Genomic DNA, 18,873 nt, shown 5'->3' with positions numbered 1-18,873 from the left:
TGACCCGCCTCTTCTCCCCCCGCCTCCTCCCCCTTTACTTTGTGCCTGAGTCCTTGCTTGTCCCTCTCCCTCCTGCCTCCTAAACACCGCAAGCCAGCTGATTGCTGCGGGCAGGAGGCGGGGGGGCGGGGGAAGGCGCTGATCTGCAGGGTCTGCCAGCTGTGGAGAAAGCAGGCAGCCAAACAACATCATAGTGGAGCGTTGCACAGCTTTAAATGAGCACGTTCCCTAATTGAACAGCAACGTAACAATGAAACAACATTAACCAGGGAAGACTTTAAGTGAGGAGTTACTGTAATTCACAGATGAAATTAGCTTGTCATATTTTTTCAAAGAGATTGAGAAGTTGCTGTGTCCTGCGGTAATGTCACAGGAAATTATATTACTGGGAAAAATATAAACAACTATCATATAGCCATGTGTTAAATTAACTAGTATTTGTTTTGACAGTTGAGTCTTTACAAAGATTTCAAAGATAGATTTGAACAAATCCCGTGACCCTCCTTCCTTCCTGACTAGATAGAGGGGGAATCTGGAAGCTTTCTTCTGATAGAACATGTGGTCACAGAAGAAGTTAAGAATCACTGCTCAAAACCCAATGGAAAAGAGTGTATAATTAAAAAAAACCAAACATCTTTTCATCTTTTGTTTTCAATATTACCTGTCCCAGTCCATGCTGACTGACCATCGCTAAGCGTTATAATGAAGCCAGTGCCTAGGTCTTTTTCCCAAGTGACTTGTAGAAAATATATTGTGCTTGGCTCAGAAACTGGATAAATTCTGCTCACTTTTTTCTCCATTCTTTAGTCACCTGTTTTGGAAACAAAAGAAAGTAATCTTGTGTTTATTCCATCACATAACAGATGAATTCCCAGCTGCCCATTGAAGGCAGCTTAAAGATCACCTTGCACTACCAGAATAGCACAAACGAAATTTAGTAGAGTTGAGGAATTAGCCTTTAAAGTTTAAGGGCACATGAGATTCCAGATGAGCGTTTGCTTTGGATTCAGGTCTCTGTTGCCAGCGAAGCCTTGGACATGGAGGACACCATGCAGGGAGCAGTAAAAGTATAGTAGTGGGTTAGAGGACAAGGTGCCAAAGCAAAGGAGACAAGATTAGAAAGTGCCTCCAAGAATAGACCTCAAGTCCATTTCTCCTTGATCCACATTGTTCCCAGTAAAATAAAACCACAAAACTCTAGACCAACCCCAAGTTCAGTTTGGTACTTCACCGCAAAAGGTTCTTTTAGTTGGATCCAGACTTCTCTCTTAGGCCCCTTCGGCCCCTCAGGTCCATTATCACCAGCCACTAACCTAACATACCCCAAAACAAGCCACCTGCATTTGCACAGCATAACTGATTAAGGTGACCAGGTGTCCAGTTTTCAACCGGAACACCTGGTCGAAAAGGGATCCTGGTGACTCTGGTCAACACCACTGACTGGGTCGTTGACTGTCCGGTTGGTGGTGCCATGCAGTGGGGCTGGCACGCTCCCTGCTAGCCCCAGCGCTGCATGACTCCCGGGAAGCAGCCAGCATGTCCTCCCTTAGGCTCCTACGTGTAGGGGCAGCCAGGGGGCTCTGCACGCTGCCGCCACCCCAAGCACCACTCCTGCAATTCCCATTGGCTGGGAACCACAGCCAATGGGAGTTGCGGGGGTGGCACCTGCGGATAGGGCAGCGCGCAGAGCCACGTGGCCGCACCGCTGCATAGGAGCCAGAGGTGGGACATGCCACCACTTCGAGAAGCTGCTTGAGGTAAGTGCTGCCCAGAGCCTGCACTCCTGACTCCCTCCCAGACCCTAACCACCTCCCCCCAGCCCTGATCCCCCTCCCTGAACCCCTCAGTCCCAGCCCACAGCACCGTCTTGCAACCCAAACCCCTCATCCCTAGCCCCACCCTAGAGCCTGCACTCCGAACCCTCAGTCCCCCACCCCATGCCCCAGCCCTAATCCCCGTCCTGCACTCTGAACTCCTCATTTCTGGCCCATCCCAGAGCCCCACACCCCCAGCTGGAGCCCTCACTCTCTCCTGCATCCCAGCCCAAGTCAGCCTGGTGAAAATGAATGAGTGAGTGAGGGTGGGTGGGGAGAACAAGCAACAGAGGGAGGGGGAATGGAGTGAGCGGGTGCGGAGCCTTGGAGAAGGGGCGGAGCAAGGGCGTTCAGTTTTGTGCGAGTAAACAGTTGGCAACCCTACATCTGATGCCAGAGAAATCTGCCAAAGGTAGCCATGAAATCCTGGTCACGTATACTTTAGTTTTAAAGTTTTCCAAACATGGATGCAGCTAGCCAATAAAGTTTTTTGTGCCAACTTGATTTTACCTTTCAGAGCCCCTCATATTTAAAACCTATGAAATTTCCAGAGAAAACTTGTTTAAAATAATTAAAATTGAAACGATGCTAAGATTTACTACAACCAAAATACAACCAAAAACATTTAAATCTTACTACCATAAAAAGAAAAAAAAAACACACCTTAAGTGTCAAAAAGTCTGGAAATGCACAGTTAAGATATATTGGCAATTCCCTACTGCCATATAATAACTGAACATTCACCATCACCCAAATGTACATCATCTGGAATACGATCACTGAAGAGCCAGTGTTCTATTGGATGGAATATTGCCATTTAAAAGAATGATACCAAGCTCCGCTGCAAAACAGAAGTTACAGTGGATAGCAGCAACAGCAAAGGGAATTTAAAAATGAAACGAGGCTGAAGCTGCAGCTTCAGGAACCGGACTTTATGATACTGTGGTGGGTTTTACAGCCCAACACAAAAACAACCTAGTAGTCTGCACTTTACTTGAGACCTTTTAAAATTCACATTTATTTATATATCGTTGAAATACAGGTCTTTATTATTTCTCAGCTGCCTGGTATATTAAGTATAGTATTTAGGCTTGCTATACATATGTTCCTACCAAAGAGAGCAGACTCAGGCCTCACTGATTTTGGGATTATATAGACATTCATTAACATTGCAATAGCCATGGAGCCATGTGACAAGGCAGTGGCACTATGTAGAGCAATGGTTCTCAACCTGTGGCCCATATGACATCCTCAGGGCCATACAGATAGTATTGGATGTGGCACACAATGGTAAATAGGTTGAGAACCACTGATGTAGAGCCTACCCTCACAACACAAATTATACTTGCAGGTAACAGGAGTAGTCTGCACGGGATGCGGAACACCTGCATCAGGGACGTCATATGTGCTAAAATGCTCTATCAAGCCTTCAGTTTTAGGAGATACAAGAAGTTATTGTGGTTGATTTCAGCTTAGTCCCCCAGGGGACTGTATTCTACATTAGAAACCCAACAAAAGATGTGGGATAGTCTTTGATCAGAGGTTCAGACCTAAGTTTGAACTGAGATGTAATCACTGCTCTGACTCTGCAGGACAATCTGACCGGAAGTAGGAGGTAGTTTTAACTCCAGTTGCCTGCACTGTATCTGACCTTTGTTCAAGTATGTGTCTTAAAGCAGCTAGAAATGCCATTCCCTTGTCCTAACAAGTGTAAAGTATTCATAGAAAAATGAAACATAGGAATCTTAGATTCATTACTGGCGCATAAACAAGTATTAATACCTAGAAAACAATCCCCTTGCCAGTAAGGTACCTTGCCAATACCTTGGCGATAACGTACCTTTCCACACCTGCTAAGGCTGAGTAGTTGATCTTCGGAGTCCTTAACTCATTAATTTCAATACCAAATAAGTTCCAAGAGCTAATCAAACTATGATCATACATAGATACTTAGCTAAATCAATTAAATATTAAATTCAGTTGTTTATATTTTCTCTACACAGCAATAAGACAATACACTGTAAAAATGTTTTGTACAGCACTGATACGAAAGCCTACAGTTGTTTGTCATTTCTGACAATACTCTGAATAGCTGGTTTTGCCAAAAAAAAAAAAAAAAAGTTGAGATGACCTGGGCAGGACTTAAAAAAGGGACTATCCTGGCCAAAACAGGACGTATGGTCACCCTATTTATAAGTTCTGGTTTTGAATTTTTCTTTATTCCTGTATTTGCCAAAGCAGAGAAACACCTCTGTAGCTTGCTAAGGACATATGTTTACATTTTAAACTGAAGAAAATAAACTCAGCTCATTGTATGAGATATTCAAAAAGAGGTGTATAGACATGCCTGGAGCTTTTTATACAAAAAGATAGCCTGAACTCTGATCTTAAGTCCTATGGCCCTCAGGAAAACTCTGGCTGAATAACTGTGTGGGCACTTTATTTAATATGATTAATTACCAAGCAAAAACCTTGAAACAATGGTGTTACTAAGAAAATCCTTGTAATGAACAGTGGTGATAAATTATATAATCTGGGTAGAGTCAGATGAGAAAGATGTGGTTAATTCTGACTGTAAAAACAAGTGTGGACGGAAATTATGCCCTCTGATATAAGCCATTGAAGACACTCTGCCCTTCCCCAGCAACTCAGCCATCTTTTACTTTTCCTTCCACATCCCCCTTTCTCTCAGTGTGCCACATAGATAAGCCCAATAGAAATACAACTAAAGTCAATGGCAAAACTCCCACTGACTTAAATGGCACCAATATGTCACTTATAAGTCACCTGGCTAGCTCAGTCAGTAAAGCATCAGACTTCTATTCCGAGGTTCCAGAGTTCAAGTCCCTGATGAGGCAGTGTGTGTTTCCCTTGTTGCATGTCCCAGGAGCTAAAAAAGTTGTCTCTTCAGAGCCCTCCTAACATTACTAGTTTGCCAGAAGCTGGAGTGGGCAGCAGGGGATGGATCACTTACTTGGTCATTGCCTATTCTGTCCATTCCGTCTGGGGCACCTGGCATTAGCCGCTGTCAGAAGACAGAATACTGGGCTAGATGGACCTTTGCTCTGACCCAATATAACTGTTTTTATGTTCTTACACCAGATTATTACACTACCATTTACATCGTTATTTAATGTGGCCTAGAGATTTCCATCGGGGTTACACCTGCTGGTAAAAGATCTGAATTTTACCCATTTCTACCTGTTTGGTTCACTGTAAGCAAAAGGGGTCAGATCCATCCCCAGTACAGTTCCACTGATGGTACCCATTCATTGCTCTGGCCTTCTTAAGGTAAACATATTTTATATTTAAATCGAAAACAGTTACCCATTTAGCAATCCAATTGCTGTTTAACAATTCCTCATTTTGAAAATTCCACCATGCTAATATAGTGAGCAACTAAATGGAGAATATTAGTTGTTACAATAATTTGCATTCAGAGACGATTGATAAGGTTCACAATGAATCACACATATTTTCAGCCACGAGATTTCCTATGCAGATCCACACAGATCATGAGTGGGGAAAAATAATCAGTGGGCAGACTTTAGTTATTGATGGATGAAAGCATAGTGAGTTTTGGAATTTATGTTATAGACTGGTCAAGAGAACCTGTTACTACAGTAAGAACTGAGGCACACTTGCAAAATAGTGAGGAAGCTACCGCAGTGTTCATCTGCCCTCTGCCAAAATATTTCCTCAAAGAACAAAACAAAAACAAACAATGTTAAGAGTGTTCACTTAGGAAGAGTGGTGATTTGGGGAGGAGGGACAGTCTAGTGGCTCATTAACCACACTTGGATTTAGAAGATCCAGATTCTGATTCTGCCAGAAATTACATTGAGTGACTTTGAGCAAATCACTTAATGTGTCTTTGCCCGAGTTCTCTATCTGTAATAAAGTGAGGACAAGACTTTTTCTTTTCTCCCAGCCTTTGAGTGGCCCTGATCTTGGCTGGGGCCTCTAGGCACTATTGAAATACAATTAATAATAATTAGATAAGACAATTTCTTGACTCTATATAAATCAAAGGCCAATTTCCATTCTCTTTAACCCCCCTTCGCCCTGCCACTATTTCTGAGAAGATTGATTCCTTCCCACAAAGGCCAATAAGCTTGAGCTACATAGTATATTCACCACTACAGCATTAAAAATCAAAGTAAATGTTGTGGCTCTTTATTTTATAGCAAGAGTAATCCATACCCTATGTATCTGAGATTACCATTGCAGATTGCTTAACTTTGCAAAGGAGAAAAGCACCAGTCTTGCATGGTGCTCCTTGTGGGTGAAAGTGTGCCCACATGAAGCCCTATTGCAAGAGCAAGGGTCTGCCCATTGCATGAGTGGGATCTATGAGCAGATGAGAAAAGAAATTAAGACTGCATTGCAGAGTATATTTCCACTCACCTTTCTTTTTACACATGTCGAATACTAGATAAAACTTAATTATTTTTACAAAATCTACCACAGTGCATTAGCTAGAGTACAATACATGAAGCCCATTGTACTCTAACTAATGCACTGTGGTAGATTTTGTAAAAATGTATTGTACTCTAGCTAATGCACTGTGGTAGATTTTGTAAAAATAATTAAGTTTTAACATGAGACCTAATTACCAGCACTGTGCTATTACAGATTTGCTGCAAAGTGGAAAACAACTGCAATGAGTTAGTTAGAATTAGGTTTGCACATTAGTAAAGTGACAATTAATTAGATTCATTTTTGCACGTTAATAGGTAAAAAATATGAATATATGGCACACACTGAATGACTATCAACATCTAATCACCCAGTTACTAACAATGATCATAATCATAAAGAGAAAAACAGACAAAAAACTAGGTTTGCCAGAATATTCTCTCTTTCTCTTTCCTTTCAGCCAAGCACACAGACAATTGTATACTACCTCAGCTGACCTATAAAACTAACTTATTGGAACCAATAATTCAGGGAGAAGAAGCTTCCACAGTTTACAGCTGTGTACCTAACTGCCTGAATCTTATGAATTAGCTAGATACTCACAGGGCCATAGAACTGTCTCCTTGACAACCCTAAAACAACGTGAAGCCCCTTTTTACTTTTAAAATCCCCCTTCCTAGATAAAATCTCTTAACCCCAATCTTTTTATCTCCTTACTGTATTCCCTCATCACCTAACATCGTTCCACATAGCAAGCCTAGGCCGCACTGCACGCATCTATGTTCTAATCTGAAGGACGTATCTACCAATCCTTGCTAGAGCTTCTGCCCAAAGGGTATCAGTGGGTGAAAGCAGGGTATGTTTCTGAAGTCTGGGGCTCTGAGAAGAGAAGATTCTCTCAAGGATATTCTTATTTTAACCGATTAAAATAAAAAGGCTGTAAATATTTCAGTTTAACTGCAAGTTACTGTGCTTGCTTCAAAGGTAAAAAACAGGCAACCACATTTCCTGTTTGATTGATCTCCCTTGTTTTGTGTTGACACAGATCTTGAGCCTGCAATCATCTTCATGTAGTCAAACCCCTTCACCTGCATGGAAATGTAGGATTGGAGCCACGGTGCACAAATTTTTCCATTATTATTACCTTCCATTGCCATAAGTGCAGCAAATATAGGAGAATGGTTTATTTTTTTTAATTCTTTGATTAGCACTAATCTTGCTGAAATCATTCAGTCAGAAGATAATTTCCTATGATTTATAATTAGAGGTGGGTGACATTTTTTCACTAAACTTATTTTTAATTTTGAATATGCACGTTCAGATCAATCAAACCATGTGTCCCATTTGCTGAAAACAAATAGAACATTTCATTTAGACATTTTCAAACTGAAGTGTTTCAGTTTAAAATGAATTTTTGTTTTGAATTTTACTTCTTTTTTTTTTTAAAGAAAAAGTTTAAAAACCTCAAAACTAAGAAAACCAAACATTTTGTTTTCGGTTAAACAAAATAGTTTTTTAAAACTCAAAATGATTTTTTAAACCTTAGATTTTCACCTCAGCCAGAAAAAGGGGGAAAAAAAAATTGCAGCTCCTTTCCCAGTTATGAAGAGATCCTGGGTACTGATTTATTTTCTTTTTTAATTTGGGGAGGAGGGATATTCTTTTTTAAAGCACCCTTTATTTTAAAAAAAATCATTTCAAAATTAAAGTTTTTCTACTTCTTAGCAGTGTATAAGTGTCCGCGAACAATAAACCCAGAACACGCTTAGTCCCACCCCTTCTTGTCCCTCTCCTTTCTCTCTAGGAACACGCCTGCCTAGTGTCTCTTCAGTTGCACTTTCAGATTTGTTGCTACTCTTACTGTTAAACACTGTCTTTTAGAGCCAAGAGAAGGGGGGTGATGCAGAACAGCACATGAAAAAGATGCTAATGACCAACCAACCAAAGATGGCTGTCCAATGCACACAAACGAACAGGAAAAAAATTACAAATCTAATCATCTTAGGGGTTACTTGTAACAATGATAGGTTGAAAATATTCAGATGGAAATGTGATTTTCAGTTTCACAGGTTCTGTTTAAGAGTTCCAAGTGATGGGATACCGATTTTTTGCCTGGAGACTATCCTGAAGAGATCCAGTAGATTTCAGTATCAGGAAGCTTTCCCCTGTTGTTGTGCTTAACAGTTTTTTTTTAGTATCATCTGGCTATTCCTACATAACATTCTACTTATTGCTATTAATTAGTGCTTCTCCATCTTCTAAGTGTTTTGAAAATATCTAACTCAACAATATAAGTTAATAACCATTACAAGATTCAGCTATTAACTGCCAGACCCAGGCAATCTTTAAGTATCTTTCAAAAATCATGTTAATCCTACCATAACGCTCCACTGTAACTAAACTATTTTGTAGTTTGTCACTTTTTCATTGTACAATAGAAAAACAATATAGGCCCCAGTCCTGCAAACACTTACACATGCTTTAACTTCATGCATATAGTCACTTTAGATACATAAGTAGTCCTTAAAGGTATTCCAAGGTACTCCTCATTTCTGGCTGTAACTAACTTTGATGCTAATTGTGCCTCATAATAACAGTCTGTAGCAATTATGAGATCACATATACCATCACATGGTGGGCCAGACACTCAGACAGTGCAAATAATCATAGATCCACTGACTTCCGTGGGGCAGAGTGATTTGCAACAGCTGAGGATCTCTCCCTACGACTTCCATGAAACGATTCATATGAGCAAATGTAAGCAAATGCTTATGTGTTTGTAAGAACAAGGCCTTAGCTATTCATTTATTATTTAAAAATGTTAATTATATATGTCACCTGTATTTTAATACCTAAATAAACACTTTGGGGAGAACGGGTTAAAAAATTTTAAGAGGTAGTGTAGTGAGAACTGAACTATTAAAACCAGTTTCAAATTTCAGTTCTTCATATATACAGAGAGACAATAATACTGTTTAGAATGCTTAGTATTCCTGACACACTGGTCAGCTGAATAGTGAACTTCTGTACCCTCACAGCTTGATATTGTAATATCCATTGAAGCTTCTCAGAAATGGTTTCATGGAAATATACTATTTTACCGTGCCACTTCAGTTTAAGTTACTGAACTTAGCCCTTTACTATGCAGCATAATAAACATCTATGAGATAATTACAGCCCGAATGGAGTATCTTGGAATGCCTTTAAAGATTCACTAACATTGCCCCTGTAGTCTCTGAATTCACCAGCTCTGTAAAATGAGAACAGTCAGTCTTCTTTTCCTCCCCTGATTGCTATAAAGAAAAGCTTCAGAAGAACTGATTGATTAGGGCTATAAGAAAGCCAGTGTTTTGTTCCTAAGGGCACAGAAGGTCGCACTACATCTCAGCACCTCACCATGTAATAGTCAAGGAGCTGAGACAAGCCTGCAGGTGGGGACAGTTGAGTCCCACCCCAAATGTGTAAATCAGTAGTTTTATTGAAGCCAGAACAGTTGAGGACTGAGCTGTTTATCTTTAGCACTTTGTGTCTTTGGTGTTTGGCTTCTATGATCTATATTAGGCAATGTTTCTTTCTAAGGAAAAAAATCAGTCATTGGCTGGTTTGCAATTGGATTGGGGTCTACTTTCTGAACAAACATTGTACACAGTTGCTTCTGAATAAACAAGACACTTTTTAAATTAGTTTACAATGAATTTTGTATGATGTTTTGGATAGCAGTAGGGCATGGAGCAGAAGCCAACTCCCCTGGGTCTGTTCCAGCTATCTACAACTATGTCACTGATAACATTTTGAACTTTTGAGCTTTTTATTTTAATTTATGCAGAGCCAGGGCTTCCTCCGCTCCCCTAAATTGCTTTTGCTGCAGGTGTTTTGAAGTACAGCAGCTATGCATGGAAACCTACCTACAGATTAGAAAGAGCTACTGTACATTTCTAATGGAGCAATTAACTTAAGTGCTTTCTCGTTAAGAAAAATAGGCCACTATCTGAAGTGATTTCAGAATAAAAGATTAGCACACAGAGCACAATGCTATTGAATTCAGTTTGATCCCTGGTGTCACAGTTCAATTTGACCATGGTAGAAAATGAGAGCCTGGATCTGAAATGGGGGAGGTGAGAAATTCTACTGAGTGGTTTAAGAGGGGAAGAGAAGCCCCGATAAAGAGAATATAACCTACATTTATAAATACACTCTTTGGCATTTAAACCAGGAAAGAAAAGCACATAGATTGCTTTCAGTATTTGTGTTATGCCTGGTCTTCTGATTTTGCAGCACAAGTATTTCTATTGCTTTTAATCAAAGTTTCCATGTTAAACTAAAGGTAATGAACAGAATCTAAGGTTTTAAATAGAGAAATAGAACAAAGATATAACAAAGTCTGTAACTACAATATCTCAATTGATTTACAAAACTTCCCCTAGTCATTAGCAAACAGTTTAAGATATTAGCCTAAAGCAAGAGGAAATTCTTACTTCATGTAAAGTGGCTGGGCCTATAAGTGTCAATAAGAGTAGAGTATTCTTGAAGTATCATCTCTCACAAAACAAGCCCTCCATGCTTTCAGGCAGGATATTGGTTCTGTCTGAAACTCCCTTCAGCTCCAGTTACAGAACTTCAAGTGGAATTTAAACATACTTTTCACAACCAAAGAAGAAAGATTTCAAATGCCAGGATTATTTATTCTTTAGATGAAAAGAGTCAGGGAGGACTTAACTGATAGATTTCAAATTATACTGAACTTAGAACTGAACAGTCCCTCATTTTTACACTGTTCCATATTAAAAGTGCAAACGGTTTCTTGATTAATCAATAATTTAAAATGCCCCTACAAATGAAAGGAGTAAGAGACAAACGGTACAGCTAGAGATAAAAAGTTAGCTGAATGATTTACTAACCTAGCAGAAGATTTTATTGCTACCATCTAAGGCTTTGATCCTGCAAATTAATCTGTATCAACAGAATTACGTTAATGTGTTCCGTGCAAGCCCAAGAGTCTGCCTACCTGGATGCAACTGTAGGATGGAAGCTTTAGACAGAGGTGGATTAGAGATTTGTGGGGTCCTGGGCCGGAGCAAGTGGGAGGCCCCTCCCTACCCCCTCAGTCCCGCCCCCATTCTCCCCGCCATGCTGCTGCCAGGAAAATGGGGTCAGGGCATGGGGGCTTGCCCTGCTCCTCCCCACCCAGTATTCCTGGCAGGGAGCAGGGTTGTGCAAGCCCCCACACCCCTACCCTACTTCCCCCAGGAGCAACAGATGAGGGGAGGGGCAGGGGCAAGCCCCCGAGCCCTGACTCCATTTCCCACTCGAGTGGAGCAGATCAGTGTGCAGGGGTGCCCATTTTTCCAGGGCCTCCCAATTGGCCGGGGCCCCTGGGCATGGGCCCATTGACCCAGTGACTAATCTGCCACTGGCCTTAGATAGTACCAGCTAAGTATCAGAGAGGTCACTGACAGATCATAAACACACGCACAGTTTTGCACAACTTTCCAGGTAAAGTATTTTGGTTTGTTTGCCTTCCCCTGAAAATGAGGCATAAGCCAAAGCCAAAATATCAGACTTCATGAGCCAACTTGATATGCAAAATTTCCTATACCAGATTTCAAGTATCAGAGGGGTAGCTGTGTTAGTCTGGATCTGTAAAAACAGCAAAGAATCCTAGCCACCATGAATGTAGAGGCTCTCTACACAAACATCCCACACACAGATGGAATACAAGCAGTCAGGAACAGTATCCCTGATGATGCCACAGCACAACTGGCTGCTGAGCTCTGTGCCTTTATCCTCACACATAACTATTTCAAATTTGATGACAATATATATTTCCAGATTAGTGGCACCACTATGGGCACCCGCATGGCCACACAATATGCCAATATTTTTATGGCCGATCTGGAACAACGCTTCCTCAGCTCTCGTCCACTCATGCCCCTTCTCTACCTACGCTACATTGATGACATCTTCATCATCTGGACCCATGGGAAGGAGACTCTGGAAAAATTCCACCACGATTTCAACAGCTTCCACCTCACCATCAACCTCAGCCTGGACCAATCTACACAGGCGGTCCACTTCCTAGACACCACTGTGCAAATAAGTGATGGTCACATTACCACCACCCTATACTGAAAACCTACCGACCGCTATGCCTACCTTCATGCCTCCAGCTTCCATCCTGGGCACATCACATGATCCATTGTCTACAGCCAAGCACTGAGGTACAAACACATCTTCTCTAACCCCTCAGACAGAGACCAACACCTACAAAATCTCCACCAAGCATTCTCAAAACTACAATACCCGCATGAGGAAATAAGGAAACAGATTAACAGAGCCAGACGTATACCTAGAAGCCTCCTACTGCAAGACAAACCCAAGAAAGAAACCAACAGGACTCCACTGGCCATCACATACAGTCCCCAGCTAAAACCCCTCCAACGCATCATCAGGGATCTACAACTCATCCTGGACAATGATCCCACACCTTCACAGGCCTTGTGTGGCAGGCCAGTCCTCGCCCACAGACAACTTACCAACCTGAAACATATTCTCACCAGTAACTGCACACAGCACCATAGTAACTCTATCTTAGGAACCAATCCATGCAACAAACCTCGATGCCAACTCTGCACACATATCTACACCAGCGACACCATCACAGGACCTAACCAGATCAGCCACACCATCACCGGTTCATTCACCTGCACGTCCACCAATGTAATTGTCATAAACAGATAGTAGGGGTTAATAGAACAGAAGTACTTCATATCTCTTTTGCCTGTAAAGGGTTAACAAAATCAGTGAGCCTGGCTGTCACCTGACCAGAGGACCAATCAAGGGACAGGATACTTTCAAATCTTGAGGGAGGGAAGTTTTTGTGTGTGCTGTTAGTTTTTCGTTGTTGTTCTCTCTGGGTTCTGAGAGTGACCAGATGTGCAACCAGGTTTCTCTCCAATCTCCCTGATACAGGTTCTTATAGATTCAAAATAGTAAGTACTAGGTGATAAGGCGAGTTAGGCTTATGTTTGTTTTCTTTATTTGCAAATATGTATTTGGCTGGGAGGAGTTCAAATTTGTATTTTGCTGAAAGGATTTTTACTTTGTACTTGTATACTTAGGCAGGGAGGGTATTCCCAGTGTCTATAGCTGAAAGACTCTAACATATTCCATCTTAAATTTACAAAGATAATTTTTACTGTTTTTTCTTTCTTTAATTAAAAGCTTTTCTTGTTTAAGAACCTGATTGTTTTTTTTTATTCTGGTGTCAGATCCCAGGGGACGGGGTCTGGATCCACCAGGGAATTGGTGGGGAGAAAGGAGGGAAGGGGGAGAGAGAGGTTAATTTTCTCTCTGTGTTAGGATTACTTTCTCTCTCAGGGAGAGTCTGGGAGGGGGAGAGAGAAGGAGGGGGGAAGGTGAATTTTCCTCTCTGTGTTAAGATTCAAGAGTTTGAATCACAGTGATCTTCCAGAATAACCCAGGGAGGGGAAGCCTGGAAGAGGCAACAGTGAGGGAAAGGGTTTACTTTCCTTGTGTTAAGATCCAGAGAGACTGGGTCTTGGGGGTCCCCAGGCAAGGTTTTGGGGGGACCAGAGTGTACCAGGCACTGGAATTCCTGGTGGGTGGCAGCGCTACAAGTACTAAGCTGGTAATTGAGCTTAGAGAAATTCATGCTGGTACCCCATCTTTTGGACACTAAGGTTCAGAGTGGGGAATTATATCATGACAGTAATATATGCCATCATATGCCAGCAATGCCCCTCTGCTATGTACATCGGCCAAACTGGACAGTCTCTACGGAAAAGGATAAATGGACACAAATCAGATATTAGGAATGGCAATATACAAAAACCTGTAGGAGAACACTTCAAACTCCCTGGGCACACTATAGCAGACCTTAAGGTGGCCATCCTGCAGCAAAAAAACTTCAGACCAGACTTCAAAGAGAAACTGCTGAGCTTCAGTTCATCTGCAAATTTGACACCATCAGCTCAGGATTAAACAAAGACTGTGAATGGCTTGCCAACTACAGAATCAGTTTCTCCTCCCTTGGTTTTCACACCTCAACTGCTAGAATAGGGCCTCATCCTCCCTGATTGAACTAACCTCATTATCTCTAGCTTGCTTGCATATATATACCTGCCCCTGGAAATTTCCACTACATGCATCTGACAAAGTGGGTATTCACCCACGAAAGCTCATGCTCCAAAACGTCTGTTAGTCTATAAGGTGCCACAGGATTCTTTGCTGTTATACCAGATTTGTAATTTTCTAAACAGCAATTTCCCCTAAATACCGGTTCAGTAACCCTGATCAAGACTGTATTGTCTCTGCAGTTCTTTGTTGTTCCTCCTCTCTTTAGGTAGGAATAGTGAGAGCATGCCTGTGTAGTACAATGGTCCTAGTCATGTGGGAGAAGTGTGGGACTGATGATGGGTTTAAGAGTCAGATAAGGTCAGTTATAAAATAGAAAACTTCTTGAAAATCTGGAATACTCATCATCCCACAATCTTTGTACAAGTGTTTTTATAACACTGACCCACACTCTGCAAATAAAGGAGAGTCAATGTCAGTTACAGCCTAAAATGGATCTATTTAAAACAAATATTTTCAGGGCTTTTGAGGGGCTACTAGGGAGCCCCTCCTCTGCCTCAAGATAGCTCCTTCTTAGCCTGGTTTACACTACAAATTTAAGTTGGTATAACTATGTCACCCTGACCAAGGCTAGATGGGAGGGCTTCCCTCATCAACATAATTATCACCTCTTGGGGACGTGGAGTACCCTCGCTAACAGGAGAATCTCTCCTATCAGCATATGCAGTGTTCACTAAACACTACAGCAGCATAGGTGCACTACTGCAGTGTTGTAAGTGTAGACAAGCTCTCCGACATAATCTGAGGGAAAGATAGCAAAAGTTAACCCAGCTGTGGAATGTGAAGCTTTTTAGCTGCTGTACGGAAAGGGGAGCAGGACCAATTCTTCCCCTGGACCCCCGCCACGTAGCCAGCAGAGGCACTGGGGAAAGATCAAGCAACCCCATTCCTCGTGTTAATACAGGGAATTAAGGAAGGATCAGTGTTTCCCACCCTTGAGGCAGACCGCATACAGCCATTTTGTATCACAGCAGATGCTGCAAAAAACTAAAGCAACCTTCCCTCCTCAGAAACAGAATGTTGCAGTCATCAGGGGAAGATAAAACAAGGGGAAGCAGCGAGAACCACAGCCAGCCCAGCACACCAGCCAATAGGAACTTTACCACCCAGGCTTTGATCATCCCTGCAGCCTGGAGGCAAGGTCATCCTGCTGCTTCTCTCTTAGCTTTGAAGCATCAGGTCCATCCCACTCAGATACTGCTGGATAGATAGGTGGGAGTCAAACAATTGACTCAATGTGCCCAATTCCTCTCTTAGGGCTTGTCTAAACAAAGAAGCTATACAAGCGTAAGAACTTAAAGCACTACAGTCAGACTTGTATAACTCTCCTTGTGGACATTTCTTCCAGTATAGGAGAGGTTTTTTGTTTTTTTTAAATTTAGTTTAGGCATTTTGGAAGCAGCTCAAGCTAAACCAAAAAAAACACTCTTATTCCGGAAAGGGTCCACATGGTGAAATCACACCAATATAACTATAGTGGTTTAATTATCTGGGTATTACTCCCATGTAGACAAGCCCTTCTTCCCATGCTCCCAGAAGGAGAAGCCCTTGAGAATGCAATCTGGGAAGGCTGCTTTCCAGTGGGAAAGAGATCTGCCAGGAAGGCACTACAGGAACAGGAAGCACATAGTAGATTCAGAGCCCAGCCAGCTGCTCCCTAGTAGCAGCTAAATGGATCAGGGAAGTGCCCTGTTGACTGAGTGAGGAACAGGGAATATGAATACATGGTATTTTTAGATGGGATTGCCCAAATGCCAGCAGCTGTATCCTAAATTAGCCAGACAAATTTATATGCAAACCTAAGGCCATGACCACGCTACCTTATCTCGACAAAATGTACGTTGCTCAAGGATGTGAAAAAAAACACTACACTAAGAAACATAAATTTGACTGGCAAAAGTAGTAGTGTTCACAGCACTATGTCAGCAGGGGAGCGTCTCCCACTGACATAGCTACCCATGCCCCTGGAGGTGGTTTTATTATGTTGATGGGAGAGCTCTCTTTTATCAACATAGAACGGCTACATGAGCGATCTTACAGCAGCATAGCTGCACTGGTACACTTGTGGGTATCACTTAAAACACAAATTTTGGAAGTTTGTCCCAGAAATCTGAGATTTCCTTGAGAGAAATAGAATATGTTAAGTAAATTTTGATTACCTGGAAACAGAGTAAAATTAAGTCAATTCATACAACTGAAATCTTTGCAGATGGGGAAAAAAAGCAGTTACTTCATTAGAGAACAATTTGGCTGCCTTACAAGCTTAAAAAGAGTGATTATTCCCCTATAATACTCCTAAAAAGACAAAATGTGAAAGGATGATTTTTAGGAATTGGAAAAAAGAAAAGGAAACAGTGCTGTATTGTATCAACAGGAAAAGTAAAGGGGAAGCTCTGTCATACAGCTCTATTAAGCCTACATACAGCATAGATTCAGAAAGGCCAGGAACTCCTGAGATCTCGTCACATTTCTAACAATCCCCCTATGGCACTGGAACACTCCTCAATTTCCCCATGCCCAAAGAGGTGTTATAAAGATTAAAAAAGTGAACAGACTTTGGAAAATTAAGGAGTACTAATTATGTATTAATAGTATGCTAGGTTTTCTTCTGTGTTTATTTGGCTTCCCAAGTACAGCTTTCTACTGGATGAAATGTTATTGTCAGCCCTGATTAAGTGCTTATGTGTAGGCTTAGTAGAATTCAGATATGATTTTGATGAATAATAATGTCTATTGTTAAGCATTTTTTGTCAATTTAAATTTTCACAGTTTTGCAAAATTCTGGGGACGAGAGGGTCAGACAATTATTGAATTATAGTAGATATTGAGATTCAAAAAGTTAAAGCTTCATAAAACTTTTAAAACACAAACTGTCAACATCAAATGTCAAAATATACAAAATAAATATCCTTACATGAAAACTAGTAAGTTCTAAGCAGCATTTTTCTTACTTTGCCTATCTGTAAACTTCAGTTATCATTGGAAATATTTTTTCATCAATCTGTGTGTGTAGAAACCAATATTTACCAATAAAAATCTCATCTTTACGAGACTAAGTATGTGTGATAAGCCCGAAGAGGTAGCAGGAGAGTGGTACATAAAAGGAGAAAAAGGAGGAGAGATTTAGATGTTGGGAAAGGCTAGAGGAAGAAGAAAATAGATAAAAAGAGGGTAGGAGAAAAGGTACTGAATCTAGTGGAATCTATTAGGTTCTAATACCATTGTCAAGCGTGGTGCTGGCTGATTGCAAATGGCATTCTTCATCTGCCAGACATCAAATTAAGGAGAAGCCAGCTGTTTCGAAGACAGCCATAAAGAATAACATGTACAAAAGCACATAAAGAGCCTGACTTTCAATGGACCTTAGAACTCAAAGGGTGCATCTACACTGCACACTAAGCCCAACCTCCCACTTCAATTGAGACACAACTCAGTCTGACTCAGGTCAGAAAACACAAAGGATCCAGGTCCTAGCAGCCTGGTAGAGGATGGGTCAGAGCATGAGTCCTGCTTTGACTCAGGTCCAAGCAGCAGACCCAAGTCAGAAGGTCTGCATAGCATAGGCACCGACTCCGTGGGTGCTCTAGAACTGGAGCACCCACAGGGAAAAAATGGTTGGTGCTAAGCACCCACCGGCAGCCCCTCTATCAGTTCCCCCGGCACCTCCTGCCCACCAGCAGCCCTATGTATCAGCACCTCCTCCCTCCCTCCCTCTCCCCGCCTCCTGCCCATCGCAATCAGCTGTTTCACTGCATGCAGGGAGGAAGGGGGGAGAAGTGTGGATGTGGTACACTCGGGAGAGGAGGAGGAACTGGGCGGGAAGACGCAGGATGGGGTGGAGCAGGAGTAGGAAGAGGCAGGCAGGGGTGGGGCCTTGGGGGAAGAGGTGGAGTGGGAATGGGGCCGCGGCAGAGCCAAGGGTCAAGCACCCCCAGCAGTTTGAAAAGTCAACAACTGTGTTGCATAGTGCCGTATGGACACATTAGCACAGCTTACAGACCTGAGGCTAGCAGTAAGACTGAGTTTACAATGCAGTGTGGACACTCAAGCACAAGCCTGGAAACACCGCAAAATGGCCACAAACATGATAGAATTACGTATGATAAAAATGAAATTAAGAATTTTAGGGCTGGCAGAAGTTTGCCTGGTTTGTCACCTAATACATTAATCAGCAAGATTTGGGGCCAAAAGAACATTAATGCCCCAATTCTGCAATGAGCACTGATTTCAGTGGGGCTCTGTGTACATACACGGGTCTGCCCTTGTGGTGCACAGTGCAGGAATGGGGCCTTATACCAGAGTATCATTCACTTCAGTGGGTATTGGATCAGGCACCTACAGTATCAATTAAAACAGCCAAAGGGAACTGTCTGTTCCTGTGCCATACTGCTGGTACCTCAGATCTGGTCAACTTGATGTCTACTTATTGTGGGTACTGGGAAGGGAGGAAGGAAAGAGAATGAAGAGGGGAGAGAAGAGGGTCCTC

The 18,873-nt window shown here is 41.9% G+C and overlaps 1 protein-coding gene across 7 annotated transcripts in view; it reads right to left on the bottom strand.

Moving 5' to 3' along the window:
- Positions 1–18,873, bottom strand: part of XRCC4 (X-ray repair cross complementing 4) — a 284,810-nt gene that overhangs the window by 242,853 nt on the left and 23,084 nt on the right. For all 7 annotated transcript variants that reach the window (XM_050944830.1, XM_050944832.1, XM_050944836.1 and 4 more), the window contains one exon: positions 662–811. In XM_050944830.1, coding sequence (XP_050800787.1) covers positions 662–800 — 139 coding nt within the window. In that variant the 5' untranslated portion in view covers positions 801–811. The remainder of the gene's footprint in view (positions 1–661; positions 812–18,873) is intronic.

This window comes from Gopherus flavomarginatus, chromosome 3 (genome assembly GCF_025201925.1).
Source record: "Gopherus flavomarginatus isolate rGopFla2 chromosome 3, rGopFla2.mat.asm, whole genome shotgun sequence".
NCBI lineage: Eukaryota > Metazoa > Chordata > Testudines > Testudinidae > Gopherus > Gopherus flavomarginatus.
The sequence above is the reverse complement of the archived record's forward strand: the minus strand, read 5'-3'. Positions and strand labels throughout refer to the sequence as shown.